At 37.8% G+C, this 27,152-nt stretch overlaps 1 protein-coding gene across 1 annotated transcript in view; it reads right to left on the bottom strand.

Annotated features, from left to right (window-relative positions):
• The window catches only part of ANO3 (anoctamin 3), a 376,853-nt gene that overhangs the window by 37,418 nt on the left and 312,283 nt on the right, over nucleotides 1-27,152 (bottom strand). The window contains exons 15-17 of the mRNA XM_006883709.1: nucleotides 15,368-15,450; nucleotides 14,762-14,902; nucleotides 13,537-13,701 (exon numbers count right to left, since the gene is read on the bottom strand). Of these exons, the coding sequence (XP_006883771.1) occupies nucleotides 13,537-13,701; nucleotides 14,762-14,902; nucleotides 15,368-15,450 (389 nt within the window). The remainder of the gene's footprint in view (nucleotides 1-13,536; nucleotides 13,702-14,761; nucleotides 14,903-15,367; nucleotides 15,451-27,152) is intronic.

The following is a 27,152-nucleotide window of genomic DNA, read 5'->3' as shown; positions in this document are numbered from 1 at the left end:
TGTGCGGGGAGAAGGGTGCAACAATGAATGAATGGAATCCCAAAATCTCGGTAGAGGTTCATTGAAATGAAAAATAAACAACCTAAATTAAAAAAAAAAAAGATATACAATGTTGTTGTGTGCCTTCCAGTCGACTAAGATGCATAGCAAGCCTATGACTAATAGCTCTGAACCCTGAGATAATCTCCCTGTCTCTGACTCATCTGCCTTCATTGTCACTGTGTCAGTCCATCTTATCCAGGGTCTTCCTCTCCTGATCTGACTCTCCACCTTTCCAAGCATGATGTCCTTTTCTAAGAATTGGTCCCTCTGGTAACATGTCCAAAGTCTTCAAGAACTTCACAATCCTTGCCTCAAAGGAGCAATCTGGTTTCACCTTCTCCATGCCAGACCTGTTTGCTCTCTGGTAGTCCATAGAATGTTCCATACTCTTCCCTAGCACCAAACTCAAAGGCATTGTCTGTTATCCTTAGTTATTGTTCAGATCTCTGGTGCAGAGCAAGTAACTGAGAAGATTGTGGCCTGGATCAAGTGCATCTTAGTCTGTAGACCAACATCACTGCTCCTTAGCACTCTGAAGAGGCCCCTGACAGCAGACCTTCTTAAAGCAACGTATCTTTTGATTCCTGATTGCTGGTGTCAAGAGTGTTGATTGTGAACCAAACAAAAGGCAATTGTTAACAACTTCAATCTCTTCATCATCAATCATGATGCTGCCAACTGGCCCCATGGTGAGAATCTTGGCTTTCTTGATGTTTGCATGCAATCCTTATTGAACACTACAGTCCTTGACTGTAGTCAAGCTAATGCTTCATGTCCTCCACAATTTTGGCAAGCAAGGTTGTATCATCTGCATAATGCTGGCTGTTCTTCCAAACCTGATGCCATATTCTTCTTCATAGAGTCCAGTCTCATGAGTGATGTGTTCTGCTTATAGATTTGAAAAGGTATGGATAAAGGACACAGCTCTGACACACTCCTTTTTTTATTTTAAACCTTACAGTATTTCCTTGCTTTGTTTAGACAACTTCTTCCTGGTTTAAGTAAAAGTTTTCCATGAGCACAATGAAGTGTACTGGGATTTCCATTCTTCCAATGGTTAGCCACAGTTTGTTGTGATCTACACAGTCACATGCCTTTGCACAGTCAATAAAACCCAAATAGACATTCTTCTGGTACTCTTTGCTTTTTTCCAAGATCCACCTGGCATTGACCATGATGTCTCTTATGTCATGACCTCTTCTAAACCCAGCAGTTTTTCTGGAAGGTTTTTTATTTTGTTTATTTGTTTGTTTTCTGCAAGTTTTCTGCAGATATACTGTTCCAGTCACTTTTGAATAATCTTCAGCAAGATTTTTCCGTGTGTGATATTAGTGATATTATTTAATAATTTTCATATTCTGTTGGATCTCTTTTTGGGGGGGATAGGAAATATATATATATATATATATTTCTTCCAATATGGATAAATTGGCCAGGTAGTTGTCCTCTAGATTTACATTACATTCTTTTGAGTCCATTATGACTCGTAGCTATACTATGTAAAATAGACTCATAGGGTTTGTGAAATTATAAGTATTTATGGAAGAAGACTGCTACATTTTTCTCATGCTGAGTAGTCGATGGGCTTGAAGCTAAACTTGTGAGCTGTCAGAAACCTTAAATTGACTTTTCTAGCCATTGTCCAGCTACCTTATCTGCAGACACAGAGGGCTGCAAATCATCAATACTTGTGAGACCAATATAAGAGAGAACTTGGCACACTGTGAGAGAGGGCATGACAGTGGTGGAGATTGTGAAGAGACTATGACACTGCTGTGAAAGAGTGTGGCAAGGTGTAACCAGAGAAACCCTGGAGATAAAGGCCACAGTTAAAGTCTTTGCTTGCTGGATGATTGAAAGTAAAGCTGATTTATAACTGCCCTGAGACAAAGTTTGCTGGATGATTGAGGAAACCAGAGGTTTCTTGCATTTGTGCTATTGAACTGAACCTGGACTTTCACTAATTGAGGAATGGGACCAAAGGACTAAGCCTGGACTTGCATTGTGTGTTATTCTTTTCCTTTTCCACACTCCACAACTGTGAGTAACATATGTGAGTCTTGCAATGAACATCCAACCCAATGATTGGTAAAATAGGTGCGGGGCATGTTGGGTGACATGTCTGTGTAGCTACTTGTATGATGCTATAGACAATATTGATGGTAACAATTACCAATTATTATGAGAGAAGAAGTCAAATTTGGCCACATCCATGTTACAACTGTTCCTTTACCGCTTGAGAAGAAGCCAAATGCTTTAACAACTGCGCTCCCTAAAATAATAGATCTACTTACATGGATACACTTACTATCTGTAACATTTTTTTGGTGAAGAAAATTATATTTAGAACATCAAAGTATTGTTTAACTGGTCAATAGCTTAGATGGGACTTAAGCTTAAAATTATATTTACTTTTTACTATACTGGCAAAATATGAAGAAATATGAAAGCTATACTACTGATGTAATATTTTCCAACATTTACCATGCAAAAGACTCTATGTGAAAGATATATTCCTAAAGAATAAAGCTAGTTAGAAGCTTTTAAAAAATAAGATAAAAATGCTAAACTTATTAAAACAGTCATTTATACAAAGAACTGATTTTTCAATTGAACATTTTTAACTTCTGTCATTGTTTTCTTCTCTCTATATATTCTGTCACCTCCAGTATAGACTATGTATATCACAGTATTTCAAGTAAATATAGATAGGAATACATATATGATAGAGACAGTTACTTGATATATTATTTTATATGCTACATTTTTATGCACACAATGTGTATGTTACATGAACCATGCTTGTTGTGTACTTGTATGTATTTACAGGTACATCATATGCAAAAAATATGGTGTTTGGATATAAATTCATAACCACATCATTCAATAAATTATACTTTATAGTATAACTTCTATTAATATCACTTCTGGCATGGATGATTAAAAGATATGCATCTGCATACTTTAAATGTTACTCACCTTCCTGAGAGTTCTTTCACTCAAACTACTGTGATAATTCATCATAGATGGAATTCAAATTTACCTCTTTCTAAGATTTAAAGAATTATTTTGAGACAGAAATATTGCACTGAATGCAATAATTTTGTTTCATTACTGGTGCAACAACGCACTGAAACAGATGCGGGAGAGAATAATTTAAAAGCAATGTATGATAGGGTATTATGGTTATCACAAGAGTCCACAATTAAGGTTGCAGAGTGGAATGTACTTGGGAAGGTGGGAGGGGTTCAGGGGGATTGTGTACCAGGGAGGGAGTGTTTCCTTTACTTTTCAAAGAGAAAAGAGAACTGGGGGGAGGGGGCGGAGGGCTGGGCGGGGAGAGAAGTACAGCAATGAATGAATGGAAATCCAAAATCTCTGTAAATGTCCATTAAAATTATTAATAAAAAAAAAAATTTTAAAAGTATATTCAAAAGCAAACACTTTGAAGTTTGTGGGTAAGTTTACCATTGATTCACCAATAATGTTATCTTGACTAATATGTTTTTCTTCCATACTCTGTTTACCAAGTAAGATGATTATAGCGAAGACTCAAAGAAGAATATGAGGATGGACTTGATCAAACAACTAATATGATTTTGGAAACTGGTATACACAAGGAACTGAATTTAATTTTCTATAGAGAAGATACAAAAAATATTTTTTAAAATAACTTGAACTGGTAGAGTAAAAGTCAAGTCTTAAAGTTCAATATTCAAAAATACTGTCTCACATACACTGGGCTTGTTGTTAAGAGGGATCAGTCTATCTTTCTGGTAGAAAAAGAGGGTAGAAAAAAGAGAAGATCCTCAACAACATGGACTTACACAGTACACTGATGGGTCAAGCATGTGGGAGAACATGAGGATGGCCAAGAATAGGGCAGGCTTCATAGGGTCACTATGAGTTGCAGTCAACCCAAGGCATGTAACAGCAACAACGAGCGAAAATATTTAAGAAAAACACAGCAAAAGATATGGAAGGAACACTCACGGTCATTGTATTAAGAATTAGCTGATATTCAACCATTTCAGGTCTTAGTATACATTCAAAGTCTATGATATGAAAGTCAAAAATCTAAGCTGCACGAACGGCACTGATGAAAATAAGGCTTCACTGATTGACACAAACAAACGAAGATGTTTAAACAAAAAGATGCAATACTGAAAGCACTCATCCACCTACCTATGTTAAGAAATTTGGAAAACAGCTACTTGTTCAAGATACTAGAAGAAATTAATATTTTTGCCATTTACAAAGAAAGGTGGACTAAATAATGCCAAAATTATTGAACAACTTCACTGATTCATACACAAGTAAAATTCCTCTGAATATGATTAAACATTAGTTGCAGCAGTATCAGGAGTCAACTGCCAGATACCAAGCTGGATCCAGAAAAGGACAATGGAAGAAGGTATATCATTACTGTTGTCAGAGGGATATTGATGATAGTAAAGAATACAAGAAAGCCATCTACCTTGTTTTATTGACTATTTAAAGGCATTTGATTGTATGAATAATAACAAGTTGTGGACAACACTTTAAAGAATGAGAATTCCATAATAGGTAGTGTGCTAAAATAGTAGAGTGAATGAATGGAAATTCAAAATCTCTGTAAATGTTCATTAAAATTAATAAAATAATTTTTTTAAAAGGCAGTTGTTCAAATAGAACACGGAGTTTCTGTTGAATTATCCTTTTGTGAGACTTTGTCAGTCTGAATGTCGAATAAATAATTTGAAAAGATGTACTATATAAAGAATAAGGTATCAGGACTGGAGGGGAAAAATATAAACTACCTGTGAGGTTGATATTAAGTTCTGTTGCATTGCTTGTAATTCATAGCGACCCTGTGTATAGTATCACTGAACCCTCTCTATCCTGAGCCAACCTTGTCTCTGGTACACCTACCTCCATTACCCTAGTCCTGAGTCAGAAAAAAACCACACAAACAAAACCCCACAAAAAACAACAAAAACCAAAAACAATGTATGAGCAAGAGCCTGTGGTGATGAAGGAAGAAATTCAAGCTGCTCTGAAAGAATTGGCAAAAAATAAGGCCTCAGGAATTGGCTATATACCAACTAATATATTTCAACAATAAATGTGCTCACCAAGTTGTGCCGAGAAATCGGGAGGACAACCACCTGGCCAGCTGACCGGAAGAGTTCTATATTTGTTCCCATTCCAAAGAAACTTGATCTGACAAAGTGTGGAAATTATCAAACAATATCATTAATATTACAGGCAAACAAGATTCTGCTGGAGATGCTCCAAAAATGACAAGAGCAGCACATCAACAAAGAACTGCCAGAAGTGCAGCCCGGGTTAAACAGAGGCCTTGGTGCTAGGGATATTATAGCTAATGTTAGATGGATCTTGGCTGAAAGCAGGGAATGTCTACCTGTGTTTGATTAGCTATGCAAAGGTGTTTGACTGTGTGGACTACTACAACAAACTGTGTCTAACTCTGAGAAGAATGAAATCCCAGAACACTTGACTGTGTTTATGTGAAACTGATCATTGAACCAGGAAGAAGTCCTCAGAACAGAGCAAGGGAATGCCGCATGGTTCAAAATTGGAAAGGCTGTACACCAGGTATGTGTCCTATCGCTATACTTTTTCAATCTATATGCCGAACACATTATCTGGGAGGCTGGGTTCTATGAGGAGGAATGTAGCATCAGGATTGGAAGAAGAGTCATCAACAATCTGCGTTATGCCGATGATACAACCCTGCTTGTTGAAACTGAGGAGGCCCTGAAGCTCTTGCTGCAGAAGGTTAAAAACTGCAGACTTCAATATAGATTGAAGCCCAATATCAAAAAAACAAAGACTCTGACCACTGGGCTGTTTGGCAGCAACATGGTGGATGTTGAAGCGATTGAGATTGTAAACAACTTTAGTTTGGTTGGCTCCACAATCAACACTCTTGGCACCAGCAGCCAGGAAATGAAAAGCTGAATTTCATTGGGAAAGTCTGCTGTCAGAGACCTCTCCAGAATACTGAAGAGCAATGATGTCAGTCTGGAGACTAAGGTACACCTGATACAGGCCATGGTCTTTGCAATCACTTGTTATTCATCAGAGAACTGGACAATGACTAGGAATGATTGATAGAAGGAGATCTGATGTCTTTGAGCTGTGGTGTTGGAGAATAGTAATGAATATACCATGGACTGCTAAGAGAATGAACAGATTTGTCTTGGAGAGGGTTAAATCAGGCTGCTTCTTAGAGGCAAGGATTCTGAATCTTTGTCTCAAATACTTTGGACATATTGCAAGGAGAGACCAGTCTTTGGAGAGGGATGTCGTTCCTGAAAGGGTTGAGGGACAATAGAGGAGAGGAAGACCCTGAATGAGATAGATACATTGATTCAGTGACTGGGGTAATGGGGGTCGGTGTGTAAGAGACAATAGGATTGGCACAGGATAGAGCACGGTTTAGGGCTATTGTACATAGGGTTGCTATAAGTCACAGACGACTCAATGGTACAACAACAAGTAAGTAAGGAACTGTGCTGCTGACTCAAAGATGGTAGATTAGAATCCACCAGCTGCTTTTTTAAAGAAAGGTAGGCAGGTCTTCCCATGCAATTTATGCCTCTGAAAACCTGCTTGAGGGTTACTTATGAGTAAGTTCTGATATCATGGCAATGAATAATGGTAGTAGCATATCCAGGACCATGTTGGAGAATTCATAGTTTTGAAAATTATCCACTCATATATTCTTAAAGCTATAACTGACTTAATAAAATAAAAAAAAAATCTTTGTCGAGTTAAACATTTTAAGACCATTTAATGGATCAAGTGTAGTCCAGCGACCAAATAACAATGAACTGAACTGACCATGGCAACTTTCATGGAAATTAAGTTTCACAGGGTAGATATACATGGCAAACAAATAAATTGAGTGCTATTGGGTAGCAGGAAAAAAATACACTATGAGGAAAGACAGACCTGTATAATGGAGCCTTGAAGTTGTGGAAACTGAATGTTATTATTCACCAAGCTGTCAGAGAAACCTCTTTGAGAGGGGCGTGTTTGAACACTGAACTCGTAAGTGAGGGAGGAACCCCATTGCCTGGGTTCACTACCTTTCTTCAGTGGTGACAGAAGTGGAATGTCCTGACACTGGCATAGGCTTAATGGATGCTGTGAAAGAGAAAGAAGTTAAGAGAGTCATAAAAGAACAAAGTCATAAAAGATAAATCAGAGAGTTCTGAAGGGAAAACATTTTTTTCAGTCCCTGCTTGGCCATGCTACAGACTTCAGTCTTTATTCTGAGATTAATATCTTCGTTCAAGGCGCTTTGTAGATATTAATTTGCATTAAAATGCAAAGAACAGGAAAAATGAGGAAAAGCTAAGGTTGTTCTGAATGATTTGGTGAGACAGCCCATATTGAGTTGTGCTACTAGATCAAAGGCTGTGTGTATCTATCTGGCTGTTGGAATATACAAGCCACTCTGCAGAAGAAGATGAGTCTCCTCCCTCTATGATCTGCAGCCTCAGGAAAGTGATGGAAGGTTACTATGTGTCAGAAGCAACTCAATGGAAGGGAGTTGGTGAGAAACTATGCTCTCAGAAACTTACTCTCTGAACTCCAGCCTCAATATCTGGTTTTCACTTAAATAAACTTCAAACAGGAACTTCATATTTCCAATATCCTCTCTACCAAATTGCTAGAAACTATACACATATACACCTTCATACCAAACAAAGAAATTATATATAAAAGTCAACCCTCTTATTAAATGAATCATTCCTGCCAGGATAATATGCGTGACATAGCCCTTTGATCCACCTCTTTCATAATAACCCCTTCTTTCACTATAATTGGCAAGCAGTGCCAAAGAAAGTTATGCGGATATAAAGTCTACCAGTGAAAATATCCTTGAAAGAAATACATGGAATGTGTATTGTAATGGGTAATGTAACGGGTAATGTGTATCAATAAATTGCAGTGGAACAAATTGGAAAAAAAATCCAAAATAAAAACCCAAAAAGACAGACTTAATTTAGCCAAATATTTTGCTCTAGTTTGGTCTATTTTAGAAGTGAGAGTAAGACAGGGTGCTGTTTATCTAGTGCATGCAATATAAAATTAAAAGGGTAAGGCATAAAAAAATTAAGACTATTCTTTTACACATTATTTTGCAATGGCTTAATTGGATTAACTTTATCTATTTCAAACTAACTAATGGTCTATTTCTAATTCTTTAAAATTCACATAAATTATGACATCTTTCAATTTTGGTATTGGTGAATGTTGTTGTTAAGTGCTGTCAAATTGATCACGATTCATAATGACCCTGTGAACAAAAGACCTTAACCCTGTTTTGTAACTATTTTTGTTTCTCAAAGTTCATAGAGTTTCTAGAGGCATGTTGTTTGGAAGGGGATGCTGCTCCTGCTTCCAAGTCTGTCTTAATCTGGGAGCTCCACCAAACACTGTGTAACCATTATGGCATTTGAGACACCAATGGGACAGTGTTCAGTATCACAGCAATCCCATTTCCTCAGTGCAGCAAATTGACAGTGCCATATCATTTAGAAGAACGTTCACTATAAAAACAATTTAATAATACCAGGCCTGAGGGCCACAGGCCCAAGGGCCCAAATGGATTTTAAAAAACCCAGACCAGCACACCAGGCCTTGATTGGCTTCCACAAGAGGCCCCAGTCCACAGCTCAGAACCATCCAATCCAAGGAGCTTGCACATGGTTGTGAGCAAAACAAAACCAACCAGACTGCCCACAGCTGACCTTCAGCCAAATCAAGGAGAACTCACCTTTTAAAATGTAACACTACGCACATGGTGAAGAGTATCAACTATACCACAGACGCAAAAAACCTGCCAAATAAATTTGTCTTAGATAAAGGGCAATTAGGGTACTTCTCAGAGGTAAAAGTGGTGAAACTTTATCTCATATATTTTCAGTATGTTGACAGTAAGAGCTAAGCCTTGGAAAAAGACATCATGCTGGGAAAGATCAACAAAAGAGAGGTAGAATCTCAATGAAATGAACTGTGTGAACAGGACAGAGACTTTGGCAATGGTATAGGATAGGGCATGCTTTAGATCTGGGTTCATAGCAGTGGTTTATGTTTTAGTTAAATCATGGCACCTAAACCCAACACAATATTAGGCCCACATACTGCGTGGCATGTATGACATAGCACCTTTCTTAATTAATCAACATTAAGATTTGGTAGAGTTGATATTATCAGAATTGACTTGATGACCAACAAGTTTGAAAGTTTGCTTGTTAAACAATAAGAACAAATATTTCTTAAACTGTATACTTATACATTGATTTTATCAAAACCCTTTTGAACTGCTGCAGAGGGTCAAGGACTACAGCCTTCAGTATGGACTGAGGTTCAATGTCAAGAAGACAAAGATTCTCATCACTGGACCAATTGGTATCATCAGTATGGATGGTGAAGAGATTGAGATTGTTCACAGCTTCAGTTTGCTCAGCTCCACGGTCAACACTCTTGGCACCAGCAACCAGGAAATCAAAAAACGTATTGCGATGGGAAAGCCTGCTGTTAGGGACCTCTCTAAAGTACTCAAGAGCAACGTTGTCTCTTGATCATGCTAATGTGAAACCTATACTTGGACCAAGTTGCAGTCATCAGAACAGAGCAAGAAAACACTGCATGGTTCAAAATTGGGAAAAGCGTATGACAGGGATGTGTCCTGTCTCCATACCTTTTCAACCTGTATGCAGTTCAACCTGTATGCAGAGCAGATTATCCGGGAGGCTGGGCTCTGTGAGGAGAAGTGTGGCATCAGGATTGGTAGAAGATCTATTAACAATCTACGTTATGCATATGACACAATACTGCTTGCTGAAACTGAGGAGGACCTGAAGCACTTGCTGCAGAGGGTCAAGAACTGCAGCCTTCAGTATAGATTGAAGCTCAATGTCAAGAAGACAAGTATTCTCACCACTGGACCGATTGGCAGCATCAGGATGGATGGTGAAGAGATTGAGATTGTTAACAGCTTTAGTCTGCTTGACTCCATGGTGTCCTCTTGGCACCAGTAGCCAGGAAATAAAAAAAACATATTACAACGGGAAAGTCTGCTGTTAGAAAATTCCCCAAGGTACTGAAGAGCAATAATGTCACTTTGGAGACTAAGGTGTATCGGATACAAACTATGGTCTTTGCAATCACTTGTTATGCATCAGAGAGTTGGACAATTACTAGGGAGGATAGAAGGAGAATTGATGATTTTGAGGTGTGGTGCTGGAGACGAGTATTGAATGTACCATAGACTAACAAGAAAACAAACAGATTCATCCTAGAGAGGTTTAAACCAGGTTACTCCTTGGAGGCAAGGATTCTGAGGCTTTGTCTGACATATTTTGGACATGTTGTAAGGAGGGAGAGGTCCTTGGAGAGGGACTTTATGCTTGGGAGGGTGGAGGGACGGCGCAGGAGGGGAAGACCCTCTATGAGGTGGATTGATTCAGTGACTGGGGTAACCGGGATGGGTGTGTCAGAGGCAGTGCGATTGGCATAGGATAGAGCAGGGTTTAGTGCTGTTGTACATGGGGTCACCATGAGTCGCTAGCGACTCAACGGCACATAACAACAACAACAGTATCCTTTCTTCAGACCTATTCAATCTGAATACTGTGGAAATAAGAGTTAATTTATATAAAGAAGAATATTGCATCAGGATTGGAGGAAGGCAGGTTCACAGCCCGAGTTATGCGGATGATACATTTTGCTTGCAGAAAGTAAAGACTTACAGCATTTACTGGAGAAGATCAAAGACTACAACACTTTATATGATAATAGAACAAAATTCTTCACCACTGGATAAACAGAGAACATCATAATAGATGGAGAAAACATTGTCAAGAACTTCATTTTACTTGGATCTACAATCAACATTGATGGTAACAGCCATCAAGAAATCAAAAGGCATATTGCACTGGGGAAATGTGCTGTGAAGGACTTCTCTAAAGTACAAAAGATCACCTATGCCAGATTAAAGACTAAAGTTCAACTTATCTAAACCTTGGTATTGTCATTTCCTTCATGTACAACTGAAATTGGATAATGAATAAAGAAGAATGAAGATTAATTGATGCCTTTGGATTGTAATGCTGGCATACTGAATCTACTGCCAAAATAATGCAGAAACGTATCCTGAAGGAAGTGCAACCAGGTTGTTCCTTAGAGGCAAGGAGTGTGAAACTTCATCTCAATTTTTTTGGGTATATTCTCAGGAGGAACCAGTCCTAAGGCAGTGAAATCATGCTGAGAAAGGCAGTGTGTTGCTGAAAGAGAAAAGGACCCTCAATGAGATGGATTAACTCAGTGAATGCCACAATGAATTGGAGCATGTCGGAGCACATGAGGATGGTACAGGATAGAATAAGGTTCAGATCTGTTGTTCCTAGTGTTGCTACAAGTGGTGGTCTGCTTGACGGCACTTAACAACAGCAGTAGTATATTAGGAATTTTGGGGAACACAGTCTAGGGAGGTGAAAAGCTAACCCCACAGTTAGATGCTACCCTCTGCAGTAGTTTGAGTCCACCAGTGACTCCTTGAGAGAAGATGGGCAATCTCCTCTCATGAAAGTTACTGCCTCTGAAAACCCACTGGATGGTCAGCTATGGGTTGGCTGCAATTTGATGGCACACAACAACAAAATTCTGCCCGAGGGTCAGTGATGGCTAGTTTCTGACTCAAGGGTTTGTTGGTTTTGGTTTTTTTGGTTTTTTTTGTTTGTTTTTTTTTTGAGAATAAAATTTTTGATATTAATTCAAGGACAATTTTGAAGTGCCTTTAAAGCCTCATGCAAAGTTTAGGATATTAAAAGAAATCTTTGATCTCTGCCTACAATAGGCTTGCTATCAATCAGCAGAGGAAAAGTGGATTCTGTGCTATAACAAGAATATTTTCCCAAGAGGAGATATTCTATACTACCAGGAGAATTTGGATAGAAGAATAATCACATTAAAGTGTTTTGTGAGAAAAACAAACACAAAGAGAAGATTGCTCCATTTTATAGAGGAGACTATACAAATAAATGTTTTAAAAATAATTTCTAGAGGAAATGGTCCTTAACTGGAATATTCAAAGATAGAGAGAGAGTCTCCCAGTAAAAAAAAGGGGATTCCAGGCACTGGAAGTTCTATTAAATAAGACATAACCAGAGTCAAACAGTAGAGTGCTAGGAACCAGTCAACTAAAGGTGGTTCTCTAGGGCAAATGGAGAAAGCAGGGTGTGAAGGGGAGTGAGACACAGTTTTAAAGACACTAATTCCACTTTTGTCATCCTGATACACTTTCCAGTTCTCAGATGATTAATAAGTAACTGAAAAAGACCATGTCCTGAATGAGGTGAGCCTTACTCTTCAAGCTGATATCATTTTCTCTCAGTAATCTAGAGAGGTCTTTGACAGTAGATTTGCCCAGTTCAATACATCTCCTGAATTCCGGAATGCCATTACCATTCGAGTTGATTGTAGATGCAAGTAAGATGAAATTGTTGATAATTTCAATCTTTTCTCCTTCTGTCATGACCTTGCCTATGAGTCCAGTGGTGAGGATTTTTGTCTTCTTGAGACTGAGATACAATGTATATTGAAGGCTGTAGTCTTTGGTTCTCTGCAGTAACTATTTCAAGTTTTCCTCACTTCCAGTAAGCAAGGTCATGTCATCTGTATAGCACAGGTTGTTGACAAGTCTTCCTCTGATCCTGATGCCACACTCTTTTTTCATAGAATCCAGCTTCTCAAATGATTTGCTCAATGAAAAGATTGAATAGACATGGAGAAATTAAATAACCCTGCTGCACATCTCTCCTGAAGTATATGGTTGAATAGACACGCTACAAATATAAAAATGTATGCATTGCTTAGTTCTCTGTGTAATCATTTTATGATGTAATTAATATAACTAACAATCACCAGATGCATGATTTAGGGAGGCATTTAACCTCTTTGAACCCCAGTTTTCTAATTTATGTAACAGGGAGATCAATACTTTTGTGGAGCTGTTGAAAGCATGAAAGGAAAGATAGAATACTAAACATTCTAGAAGTTATCACTAATTTGGGTTTTAAACGCAAAGTCTAGCAAGATAACACAACTATAACCAGTTTTCATGTCAAGAAACTATCATCTAAGCCAAATATTTTCTGCTAAACTGAGCTGTCTTTGTTATTTTGACTTCAATATGAACAGTATATCCTGGTGATGATGGGCTAGTAATAAAATATCAGAAGTTTAAATTTATAAACCACTGCTCACAAATTTCCATTAAGAATAATGGTCTTGAAAATTCTTGTAGTCAATTTTACTTAGTCCTATAGATCACTGTAAATAGGAACTCATTCAACCATTATGCGCTGGTGTGCGTTTTAGGGTGAATGCAATCCAAGCATAAAAGAATTATGGAACATTCCCCTGCTCAACTTTTTTGACTCAGTGAAAAAAAAAAGAATTATAAATACTTACAACATTCAGCATCATGATGATCACAAAATTAATACAGACGCCAGCAGCAGATGTTGCGAACTGCCAGTATTGTTTGACAAAACTCCATCTGAATGAGGCAAACCGTTCCATGACAACCAGCCGATACACTACCACTGCAAACACTGCAGTGATCACCAGAGAGATCTGCAATGAGAGAGACCAAGAGAGACGGTCATAGTTTGCATCACTGACCAGTTAAAATCCAAATCAGGAAACCTTTACATTGCCCTCAGGAACTGGAGGTGTTCATTCTTCTAAGAAGATACATGGATTTAAGGAGCTAAATGATATTGCAGTCAAAATGATAATACAAGGTATAAGCTGGTTTGTATATTAACAAAGTAGTCATAGTAAAATGTAAATTCTTCCAACAATATCATAACAAAAGACTTAGTTTTAACACATGTATTATACCTGGATCATTAGAGCAATTCTTCTAAATTCCATTTTCTTTTATATTTGTTTGAAGAAGTATTCAAAGATCGGCACAGAGGCCCTCTTTGACCTCCTTTAATTTCTATTTTGTTTGTTAGTACACAGGTTTTAAAAAAGATGTTTATTTCATTTGAAGAAGAGTTTTCCAAATCATAAAGATTTTTTCATTTCATCATTGATATAGATTTTGTTTCATAACATTGTAATTATAATTTCATTCAATCATCTTTACTCATTTTTATAACAATGTTACTAACTCAGTCACCGTCATTGAATCAGAACCAACTCATAACTGACCTCCTTGTGGGTTTTTGGAGACTGTCAATCTCACAGGAAGACATTGCATCTCTTTCTCCCACAGAGCCATGGTGGATTCGAACCACCAGAGGTGTCACGTTGGGGTAGCAGTATGATTACTAATGGAGCTCTGGTGGCCTAGTAGTTAGAAGCTGTGCTGCAATACCAAAGTCACGCAGTTCGAGGCCAATAGGTGCTCCACGGAAGAAGGATGGGCAGTCTCCTCCAGTGAGATTAACTGTGTCTGAAACCCACCAGAGTGTCTACTATGGGTCTACTCTGATTCTACAGCACACAACATCATTGTACCTTAAGTTTTTCCAAGTGTTGAAAAATGACACAGTGTACTCAATCTTCTGGATTACCAAACAAGTTGATGTTATAATGTTTACTTATAAATTGACTCCCCAGCTCCCCTTTCCAAAGGGAAAATAAATTCTATTTGGTTCTGATATGAGTGGTCATACTTTACCATGAAGAATATCCCTGAGACAGAGACAAGGAGGCGAGTAATTCTCTCTGAGAAGGGCTGATGTGGCTCCGGTTTCCCTGTGATGGGATTTATTCGCTCCATCTGATAATACTTCGCTTCAAACTGGGGGCGCATTGTTTCCTAGGAAAGTAGTTACTCAGTGTCCAATTTCAAGAAAGAAAAATTAAACTACTTGCCTGCCCCCCCAAAGAACTTCTTTTCAAATAATAGGTGAACTAAGTTTTGAAGAAAACATGAATTGTATCATATTCTAAAGGGATCTCCTCCCAGTGTAATTTACAATAATTAGAATAAGGCCGAAGGTCTTTTTCAAATGGAGTCACTATGAATAGTGCTTGATGGCAATCAACAACAACAACAGTGTAATTTAAGAAAACTTTAAAACCTAATTAGAAAGATGATGTAAGCACTGAATTGTACTATGTTCATGAAATAAGATATGATATGTATTTTAAAACATTGGGGGAAAAAAGAAAGAAAAAAATAAAGAACAACACTGAGAAAAATTCTTAAATGTTAAAATCAACTCATAATTTTTGCCTAATATAATCGGCATTTTTCTGATACCCTGCTTGCATAACTCACCTCCTCTTCTTCCCATTCAATCAGGTCCCAAGCATAGGTGAGTATACTCCTTCTCCTTTTCCAAAACTCTAGAAAGACTGTGGCTATAAAAAGAATAGTAATAATAAAAACAACAACTCTTTATCCAGACAGCATAGTTGCTTTTCTTTTTCAGACTCCCATTCCCATTATATTATAATGAATATTCTTTCTGTACCCATAAAATCAGTGCAGTTCTCAGACAACCATTCAGTCTTCCATTCTGTCACTGACTTACTTATTTTCAGGTTGACTCAAAATATTCCTAACTCCTAATTTACTGTAAATTTCTAAAAGTGTAGCTAAAAATAGAACAAACTTATTGTCATGTCAGAGCCAACTCAAAGCTGACCCTCCATTGGATTTCTGAGACTCTACATCTCCCAGGAGGAGATTCCCCACTTTCTTCCTTTGGGGTTAGCAGCACAATGTCAATGTCCTGTAGCTAGGCCACCAAGTGAATGGTCAAACTCCACTAAGAAGAAAACCAAGTTTTCCAAATATCCGAGCTACCCACAAGAAGCTAAGTCTCCCTAGGACTTATGTGGGAAGAAGGAAGGAGATAGACTTAGAAATAAATGGCTTCTCAAAGGGTAAAAATCTTCTGTGCTGAAATCCCGACGGCACGTGGTTCAAATCCACCAGCTGCTCCATTGGAGGATAGGCGATCTCCTTCCCTGCTATTTACTGCCTCTGAAAACCTGCTGGATGGTCAGCTATGGGTCAGTTCTGACTCAGTGATACACAACAAGAAAAAATTTAAAAAGAATATCAAGTGAAAATAGTGCACTATGGAGTGACTAACGCTTGGGATGAGAAACCATTTACATAGCATGCAACACATAGAATGCTTGCTTATTCAAGGCTTAAAGGTTAACCATTTCACATTCCCTTTTCTCTCCCTAAACTTTCTTTCCACTCAGAAAGTGTAACAAATAAAGACAATTGTAATATGGTGAGCCTGTAAATTGAATTTTATGAAATGTTTATTTGAAGAGCATGACATAGTAGAAGATGCACTGAGTATTTCTTTGAAAAAAAGGATTATTTGTTTCATTTCAATATTGAGCTAGCCTTTGCGATAAAAGTCTCCTGCCACCTTGAGATATATTCTTTCTGTTGTTGCTGTACGCCTTCATGTTGGAACTGACTCACGCTGACTTACAATGGATTTTCAGAGGCTGTAAATCACACTAGAGGAGGCTGCCCATCTTTCTCCCAGGGAGCAGCTGATGGAGAAAATCTCCTTACCTTTGGATTGGCCGCACAGCCCCTTAAGCCACCAGAGCTCCCTTTAATCACTGCCTCTTTATTTAAATTCTCATGTGGATCCATAATCTCATTCTATCAAATTGTTGATTTAATAGAAGGGCATACAGATCAGGAAGAAGCTCTGATGGCCCAGTTGTAAGAAGCTGCACTGTAATCCTGAAAGCATGCAGTTCGAATCCACCCACTGTTTGCAGGGGAAGGATGAACAGTCTCCACCCATGCTATTAATTGTCTCTGGAAACCTGCTGGAATGTTGGCTATGGATCAGTTCTGACTTGATGACACACAACAACAAATGCAACAACTGTAAGTTGATCTCTAGTCATGTAACTAGGCATAAAAATATCTAACTTTGATATCAGCCTATTTGGAGGGTAAGAAAGATCTGTAGCACCGGGAAATTGTTTAAGTGCTATTATTTGTTATGTACCATTGAGTTGGAATCAACTCACAGCTGACCTTCCAGTGGGTTTTTCAGAGGCAATAAATCACACTGGAGGAGACCATGCCTTTCTCCTATGAAGCAGCTGGTGGATTCAAACCATGTGTACTGGGGGTTGGCAGTGCAATATATAACTACTAGGGCATTATATTTAACAATTTTTAGCATTTTACAAGTGTGATGAACCTATATTCTTTGAATTTCAATGTACATTATAGCCCCCAAACAAACTTTATGAAATAGTCTTTAAATGCTGCATCATTAAAAATATGACATTTATGATATCTTTGAAGAGTTCCCGAGGTTTATACATTTCACTTTTCCTTATCTTTCTGACTCTTCAGTGTAACACAAAGGTCCTAAATTTGCAGAGGTGAAGTGGGAATCACAACAGCTAAGGTGCGCAGGGAGTATCCCAGCAAAGCTGAAGACAGCATTGCATACCCCTGTTATGCAGAAATGATACAACGTATTTCCCAGCCCTCCTCTCTGATGATGACATGCTTTCCTAATTAAAACTGTTTCCAAACATGTGCATGTGCTTTCCTTTCCTCAGAGCCATTTCACCTTGCTACACTATGATCAAAACTTAATAATATAGTTTAAAAGTTTAATAGGGTTATATATATATATATATATAAAGGAAGTTAAATTATGTATGTGGTTTGTTCCAAGTTACTTATTTGAATATTTCATAAAACAAAACCAAGGGCCCAACAAGTCGAGGCTTATTCTTAACCTTGTCTGGACACCCATGATAGCATCTCCAACATTTTTATTACATGTGCTCTTACCCACTTTCCCCTACATTCAAAGATAAATATTTTAAATGTCTCTTGTTTGTTTTTCTGGACACTTTTATTGCTTGCCATGCTGAACTCTTTCAATTAATGTTTCTTAAACTGAATTATTCCAACAATTGTGAGTCCTTGTCTATAGTCCTTATTCCAAAAGGTTTCAAATTATGCTCCATGGAAACTCATTTGAAACATGGAGAATAAAAAGAGGGTCCTAGATGAGGAACGTACTTCTTTATTTGTTTGGTTTATTGAATAAATTGTCTATAGATAAAGTATTGCTTCAACAGTTTAAAAATCTCTTCACTATATTTTAGCTAAGGACTGACATGTGGGACAGAGGCAAGGGATACATTTCAAACACAAGTGAAATCAAATATGTCTAAATGTGAAGAGAAAAAGGAAAAGAATCTCAAGTATTGTTTTCATCAGGAGAGATAAAGACTTCAAACATTCTTAAACGAGGGCTCAGCTAAAACAAGTGTGCAATAGCTCTGAGATTTCCAATTTGGATAGCATTCAAGTGCTACGAAGCCTTTCCTCTATCCTTGAGATTTATTTTAGGCAACTTCCTCAGGCACAAAGTGCTCTCCCCAGGCAATGTTGCAATAAGTAGACCTGGAAATCTTGCTAAACAGGTTCGACATTCAGCAGAAGAGCCATGAATGTGGAGCATTTTCATTTCAGTGCCCAGGGAAATTCAATGGTTTTTTGGTTTACACATTTCACAAAAGCTGTAAATGCAACTCATTATACAATGATAGAGTAGATTGTGATTTAAGAAGGCTGTTTTCATGTGAAGGGCCTAATTCTGACTGGTTTTCATGAACTATCCTTGACGGAGGGATTCACTTGGAACTGGTTAGTCGGACCAGCTGGTCTTATTCAATTTCCTTTTTGGACATGAAATACTTTTTCTCTCCCTCTCTCCTTTACTCACCATGTCAAATATTTACTTCCAGTTTTTATTTTTTCCTCCTAACCCTCTGAAAGTATTACATAAATAAACAAACAGGAAAGACTAAATTCCAAGAACTTGATATGATATACAAATGATGTCTGTTTAGCTAGAAAGCCTGCCAAACTCTTCACAAGTATTACTCTGTTAAATTTTCAAAACACCTTCATGTGAAAGTTAGTATTTTATTAAGGTTTTGTTGACATAGTTAACAAAATTCACAAAGGATTAATGAATTTGCCCACAAATAAATTCAACTCTAGACCTCAGGTTACTCTGATTCCTATATGAAAAGTGACACTCATCTGTTAGTTTGCAAAACTCTGCCACCAGTATGTCAAATACCAGCACAGTCCCCCATGGTAAACAGAATTCAGCAAAGCTTCAGACTAAGACAGATTGAGAGGAAGCACTTAGCCATGTATTTCTGAAAAAAATAAATTAGCTAGCAAGAGCCTTATGGATGATTGCAGAACACTGGGATAGGGCTGGAAACTGAGCCCCTGAGGTTGGAAGGTACTCACGTAGAACTGAGGACAAGATGCCTCATGAAGGGTCAACCTTCATGCCTAGAAGTAAATAAATACTTTAGGACTTTCACTTGCTATTGTGGCACAACTTAAAGTGTTCAGAATCAGCTTCAATTATCCAGTAGTAATCAGAATGAAAAGTATGAAGTATGAGTCTCAAAAATGTCAAAATTGTAAAACAAAAAAGATCAATAGACATTCATAAACAGAGTTGAACTGGTATTGGCCATTCTGTGTCAGAAATGAGAAACTGAAGAACAGTGCCGTGTTCTTCATCAAAAAGAACACATCAAGATCTACCCTGATATTTACTCTGTTTTCAGAGATAATATCCATGTTCTTAGAGGGAAGAGCAGTGAAAACTATTATTATCATTTACACTTCGATTACTAATACACATGAGGAAGTAATCAAAGATACTACAACATCTGTAGTCTGAAATTGATTAAAATAGGCAATGAAGAGGTAATGAAAATTACTGGTGATGTGAATGTATCATTTGAAACAAAGTGGGACTGCAGTTGTTGTGTGCCATCAAGTCCACTCCAACTCACAGCCATGCCCTGAGCAACAGTTCTGACCTCTGCGTGTCCTGCACCCTTCCCATGAGCTCGCATGTGCTCAGGCCCTTTGCTGTAGATGCTGAGTCAATCCACCTTGTTAATAGCCTTCCTTTCTTTCTCTCTTCATCTTTCTAAGCATTAAGTCTTTTCCAAGGGTTGACACCCTCTGACAACACTCCCAGAGCACACAAAACAAAGGAAACAAAGGTTTATCATCTTTGCCTCTAAGGAGCACTTTGGTTGAACTTCCTCTAGGACAGACTTGTTTGTTCTTTTAGCAGTATATTCGCAGAATATTCAGTATTCTTTGCCAATACAATTCAAAGGCATCGGTTCTTTGACAGTCTTCCTTATTCATTGTTCAACTTTCATATGTACAGGGAGCAATTAAAAAATACTAAGGCTTAGAGGGAGCTCTGGCCCCTCTGGTATAGTGGCAAGAAGCTGTGCTGCAATACCGATGGCACACAGTTTGAATCCACCAGATGCTCTTCTGAGAAGGAGGGACAATCTCCTCCTGTGCCGGTTGGATCTGATTTGATGATACACAATAATTAAAAAAAAAATTACTATGGTTTGGATCGAGAGAGCTCTGGTGGCCTAGGTAGTAAGAACTAGTGGTGCCTCTGAAAACTCACAGGAGGGTCAGCAATGGGTCAATTTCGACTTAATGGCACACAACAACATGGCTTGGATTAGGTATAGCTTAATTTTTAAACTGATGTGGATCTACAATTAGTACTCTTGGCACCAGCAGTCAAGAAATAAAAAAGATCTATTGCACTGGGAAAAACTACTGTCAGGGACCTCTCTAAAGTCCTCATGAGCAAGGGTATCAGTTTAAAGACTAAGGTACACCTGACTCAAGCTATTGTCTTTATGATTCCTTGTTATGCAGCTGAAAGTTGGGACAATGACTAAGGATGACAAAGGAAGAATTGATGCCTTTGAGTTATGATGCTGGAGAAGAGTACTGAATATCCCAAGGACTGCCAAAAGAACAAATAAGTCTGTCCTGAAGAAAGTGCAACCAGGTTATTTCTTTGAAGTAAGGATGGTGAAGCTTCATCTCACATACTTTGGGTATGGTAGAAGTAAGTCCTCAGAGAAGGACATAAAGATTGGAGAGGTGGAAGGTCAGTAGATGAGGAAGACCCTCAACAAGATCGATTTCCATGGTGACCATAATTATGGGATCAAATTATCTGAGATGTTGAGAATGGTACGGGATACGGCCAGGTTCAGATCTCTTGTTCAGTAAGTCTCTACAAGACACAGTAGTCTTGACAGCACCTAACACAAATGAAATGGCTTGAATAAGGTTCACATTAACCTTTAGTACTTTGGAGAGGTCTTTGACAGCAGTTTTCCCAAAGCAACATTTATTTTTATCTTGACTGCTGCTTCCATGGGTGTTGATTTTGGAATCACGTAAAATAAAGTTGTCTATAACTTCAATCTTTTCTCCATCTATTGTGATGTTATCAGTCTAGTAATGAGCATTCTTGTTTTCTTCATGTTGAGATGTAAACCTTATTGTGAAATGTGGCCTTGGTAATAAAATGGTATCATAGATTGCATGTTAAAATTTGACAAGACCGAGAAATTATTCATGGCAAATATCTATTTTTTTTCAAGGTAACCATGAGAACCTTGACAGGTAGAACACATAGGAATGAAATTGACTACATTTGTGACATGACATAATCGAGAAGCTCAGTACCATTAGTTGAAAGAAGTCCAAGGGCCAAGAGCCTATCAATTACATATATGAAAGTTTGAACTGGCACTGAAGAAATGAAAAGAAGTCTAAAGAAATTGGGAAAGATGTGCATCAGAGTTGCATCTTTCACCATAGTACTTCAATATATATCTGAGCAAATAATCCCAGAAACTGGACTATATAAAGAAGAATATTGCATCAGAATTGGAAGAAAACTCATTAAGAGCCTGTGACAGGCAGATGACACAACCTTGCTTTCTTAAACTAAAGAGGGCTTGAACACTAACAAAAACAAAAGTTATAGCTTTCACTGAAATTTCCACTCTGGCATAAAGGGGAAAAAAAATTCTCACAGCTGGACTACTAAGCAACATCATGATAAATATACAAAACAGCTTCAAGGGTTTCAATTTACTTGGAACCACAGTCAACATCAATAGACTTAGCAATCAAGAAAGGAAATAAAACATTCTACAAAAATCCTCTCTACATTGTGAAAATTCAGAGTTGTCACTCTGAGGACAAAAGTATGCTCTAGTCCAACCATTTTCAATTGATCTACAGGGATGAAAAAAACAGGCAATGAATATAAAAGACTAAAGAAGAATCGATGAGTCACAATGTTGGCAATGAATATTGCATGAGGGTCTCCTTAGAGGCAAGGATGGTAAAACTTTGTCTCACATACTTTGGGCTTACTACTAGGAAGGGCCAGTTCTTGGGGGAAAAAAAGACATTATGATTGGAAAGGTGGAGGGTCAGGGAAAGAGAGAAAGGCCCTCAATGAGATGGACAGATTATGGGCTCCAGGAGGATGGTTCAGGACAGGGCAAGGTACAGATCTGTTGTTCATAGGATGACTTTGAGTAATAGTTGGCCTCAAGGCATCTAACAACAACCACCTCTGAAGAAGGTCATCTTAGTAAATTAGCGTCTCAGATAAAAAGAGGAACAGCAAGATAGACAGGTTAGTGGCTGCAAGAATTGACTCCAACTCAGCAATAAATGTGAGGATGGCACAGACCTAAGCAGTATTTTGTTCTGTTGTGCATGGGGTCACGGGGGTCAGAATGGACTTGAGGGCATCTGAAAACAACAATGAGCTTTTAGGAACTGTTAGCTTAGTTAACACATCTGCTTTCTACAAAGGGATTAAGTTGCTTATAGCCCTTTACATAGATGAGAAAAACATCTAGAATCACTTACTGACCTTGAATTTTGCTTGAAAATCCTCTTTAGGCATGAATATTCTCCCTTTTCCTTCCTTGCTTTTGAGTCAAGGAACAATTTTGGATTCCTCTAAACTGTACAGACTTAGCTTAAGCATCCTCCTTATTTTGTCTTCTTTCCAGATTAGGGTTCAGGGAAGAGAGACACTCAATACCTACTACTTCATATTCCTTCTGAGGTTATTATTTAGGTATAATACAATTTCTAAGTAGAAATAATGAGCCTAAATTATAAATGTCAGAATTTTCTCATTATATGCTTTTTTTAATAGCAAATTGGATTTTTCCCCAGAAAAGTATTAAAGTCATTCATAATATTTTAAATCAGCCAGTTTTGCCAGTGTACTGTTGTCATAACTTCAATTAGTAAATAGTGGTCATGGGAAAGTAGATTACATAAGGGATAAGCTGGTTTACAGACAAGAGATTAAACTTTAGGCTCTATAAGTGGGATTGGAGTTGTGAAAGCAAAACACTATCGTAACAGCACAGGACATTCATTATACAGAACGAATCAGTGATGGTAACTTCATAACAGAATGTCATATACTTGTTAAGTAGCAATAGCACTCTTCAGAAGGCTGTCACATGAAGGTCTAGAGAGGTTCCTGGGTGGTAAGAATAAGAGGTTTCACTGCAAAACTCCTCTCAGCTGGAACCTAGAGGAAAGTTACTAGAGGTCCCTTTGCTGGCACAAGGTGCCTCCACTCTGCTGCACAACAGATACACCTTCCACTGCTATCAGAACTTACAACTGAATTCAGTTAGATGAATATCTTTGCGCTGCCAAATCCACTTCACTTAATGTACACAGGAAGCCTCACATTTCTACATCATCTCTAAACCCTCAAATTATGATTCCTATACAGCTGAGATAATGTGTATTGCCTCTGAAAGGCTCTCTCACATTTTCAAAGATGAGACATTTCATTACAGATAACTTCAAGTCAACCAATGCCCTACAAATGATTTAGGATGGTGTGCTCTTTAGTATTATATTTTTTTCCAGAGTAATTATCTCTCCTAAAATGCTGTCATCTAAAGCTCTGTTAAGTCTCTAGTCTTAGTAAGGTTCTTTAATAGAAGCAACATCCAAAGGCAAAGGCTGTTATCGGCCACTGAGAATAAGATATCTTCAGGAAAGAATAAATTTTACCAGTTGTTGGGTGCAGTGGACAAATCCAGGTCATCACATTTTATATGTTATCCATCCTATATTTTCCTTTGTTGTTGTTGTTATGTGCCATTGAGTCGTTTGCGACTCATAGTGACATTATGTACAAGAGCCCTAAACGCTGTTCTATCCTGTACCAATCTCGCCATCTTAAACACACTCATTTCCACCACTCCACTCACAGAATCGATACATCTCATTGAGGGTCTTCCCCTTCTGCGCTGTTCCTCCACTCTCCCAAACATGATGTCCCTCTCCAAGGACCATTCCTTCCTTGCAACATGCCAAAGTATGTCAGACGAAGCTTCAGAATCCTTGACTCCAAGGAGCATTCCAGCTTCACCTACTCCAGGACAAACCTACTCAGTAATATATTGACTAAGGAAAGGAGCTCCTTATAAAGATTAAGAGAAAGGTTTCATGTTGATATTGACTTCAGTGTTTTAAATTTGTTTCCCTAATTTCAGTCTGGCATTTGAGATTTCAATGTGGTTGGCACAGGATAGAACAAGGTTCACATCTGTTGTTCATAGGGTCATTAGGGACATGATTGGTAGCTTATTACTCTAAATTTTAAAAATCATAGCTTTCTCTTATGTAATGTCCATAGTAAAACCTACATGTGAGATCCTGGGGAGTATGAGATGAAAGGCTACCATGACATTTACCATACTCAGTAAGTGCTATGGTAAATGTTGGCCTTTTACATTATTGTTCTTAATTACAATTCTGTTCACTAAATTCTGTGAATAAATCAGACATACCTTGGAGTGGAGGAGTAAGAAAAATGTCAAGAGGAAGTAGAAATAATGTGTTCGGTAAATAAAAGTTAGGAATGTTTCCAACTTTGGGGAATAGAGTATTAGTAGGATAAGTAAAACACAAACAAACAAACAAACACCCCCAAAACAACAGGAATGTGACAAATATATGAAATGAATTAAGGTGATTAGGGTCTTAGGCCATGCTTTGATCAAAGAAATATTATATAACCCTGTTAAATAACAAATTTTAAACAAAATATTTTAATGTGATTTTTTTTTGAAATGTGGATAATGAGGAAATGCTATAAAACAATCATGTTATAAACCGTAACTAACAATTATTATTATTTCCATATGGTTGGAAGCATGACTGGAATCCTCTTCCTAAATAATATGCCTCCAGAAACTCTATGAACTTTTATAAATGTCAATAGTTATAGAGGGGCTTCAGGCCTTTTGTTCACAGGTTCACTATGAGTCATGTTGGACTCAAAGGCAATGAAGGCAATCAACAACACCAACAGCTTGGTGGCCAAGAGATAAGAAACTGTGTTTCCCACCCAAAAGCATGTGGTTCAAATTCACTAACTGCTCTGTGTGAACAATATGGAAGACCATCTCTTTCTGGGTGCTTTATGGCCTCTGAAAACTTGCTGGAGGTCAGTTATGAGTTGGTTCTGACTTGATGGCACAAAACAACAACATATGTATTTATGGAAGAGGTAGAATTTTAGCTAAGCCCTGGAGACAGAGAGGTTATACATAAAAAAGATGAAGGACATAAACATCAGAAGTAAGAAAATGAAATTACAGAGAGCATTTTCTAGTTACAATATTTGGTGTCCTTCCACATTAACATGAAGTAAAGAAAAGCAAAAGTTTTGATAAATCAAAGTGGAAGATAAGCTTTCTTTAGTTAATGGTGATTCCAGCTACACTAATTACAAGTAACCTCAGTGCTACAAGTTAGATGATGTAGATTCATGGAAATCATATGTATACCCACAATCTGAAATGAATATTTCCATGGGAAATATTTTTTTTTTCAGTCAGTTATTTTGTGAAAGTTCTTCAATCTTTCTTTTCCTTTCTTTTCTTTTTGTAAACAAAGCTATAATATTAATTGGGAGCAAGGTTTGCTATTTTCTTTATTATATCTGTTGGCATTATGAAAATGTGAAAGAGAGGAAAATGTAGAATCTCAAAAATTATTCCTTCCTCACTTTAATTTGGATTTTGTCATATAAAGACTTTCCAACAACCTGTGTTATGCAGATGACATACCTTGCTTGGTAAAAACAAAGAGGACTTGAAGCACATGCTGCAGAAGATTAAAGAATATAGCCTTCAATATAGGTTATATTGCACCATCAAGAGAAAAAAATCTTCACCACTGACCCAATAGGCATCAATCACTCTGACAGATGGAGAAATGATTGAAGTTGTGAATGATTTCATTTTGCTTGGATCCATAATCAACACTGAGAGTAGTATCAGCCAAGAAACAGAAGACATGTTTCATTGAAAAAAAAAATCTGCTGTCAATGTCGTCTTTAAAGGGCTACAGAGCAAGAACATTAATTTAAAAATTAAGAAGACCTAAGCCACGGTCTTTTCATTTACTTCCTAAGCATCAGAAAGTTTGATAATGAATGAATGAAGATGGCAGAAGATAATTTAGTGCCTTTGGGTTGTGTTGCGGCTAAGAACTGAATATTACATGTACTTCCAAAAGAAGAAATAAGTTTGTCTTGAACGAAGTTCAGCCAGGATGCTCTGTAGAGTCAAGAATGCTGACACTTCATCTTAGATAATTTCGGTATGTTGTCAGCAGGGACCAGTTCTTGGGAATGAAGGGGGAAGTCGTGTTAGGAAAGGTGGAGGGTCAGTGAAAGAGAGGAAGACTCTCAACAAGATAGACTGACACAGTGACTGTAACAAGGGCTCCAGTGTAGCAGAGATGGTGAGCATAGCAGAGGATAGGACAGGGTCCATTTCTGTTGTTCACCAGGTTGTCATGGGTAATAAACTATTATATGGCACCCAATGACAACAACATCATGAACATACAGAGGTGCACATGCACATCAGACACCATTATGCCAGTTGTTCTTAAATGGGATGCGTATCAGAACACCTGCAGAATTTAAGAGACAATAATAAAATAAGGACAAACAGAGTGGACATAGAAATATGGACTTAAGAACCATAAATGACATAGCTGAGCCTCTACATCTTGTGGTTCCTAACCTCTACACTATAATAGACAAAGTGCTAGTCTATAGGCCTTTTATTGTAAGAACCACCTTCCCTCT

Source organism: Elephantulus edwardii, unplaced genomic scaffold (genome assembly GCF_000299155.1).
Source record: "Elephantulus edwardii isolate Elephantulus edwardi_28Jun2011 unplaced genomic scaffold, EleEdw1.0 scaffold00029, whole genome shotgun sequence".
In the NCBI taxonomy this organism is placed as follows: Eukaryota; Metazoa; Chordata; class Mammalia; order Macroscelidea; family Macroscelididae; genus Elephantulus; species Elephantulus edwardii.
The sequence above is the reverse complement of the archived record's forward strand: the minus strand, read 5'-3'. Positions and strand labels throughout refer to the sequence as shown.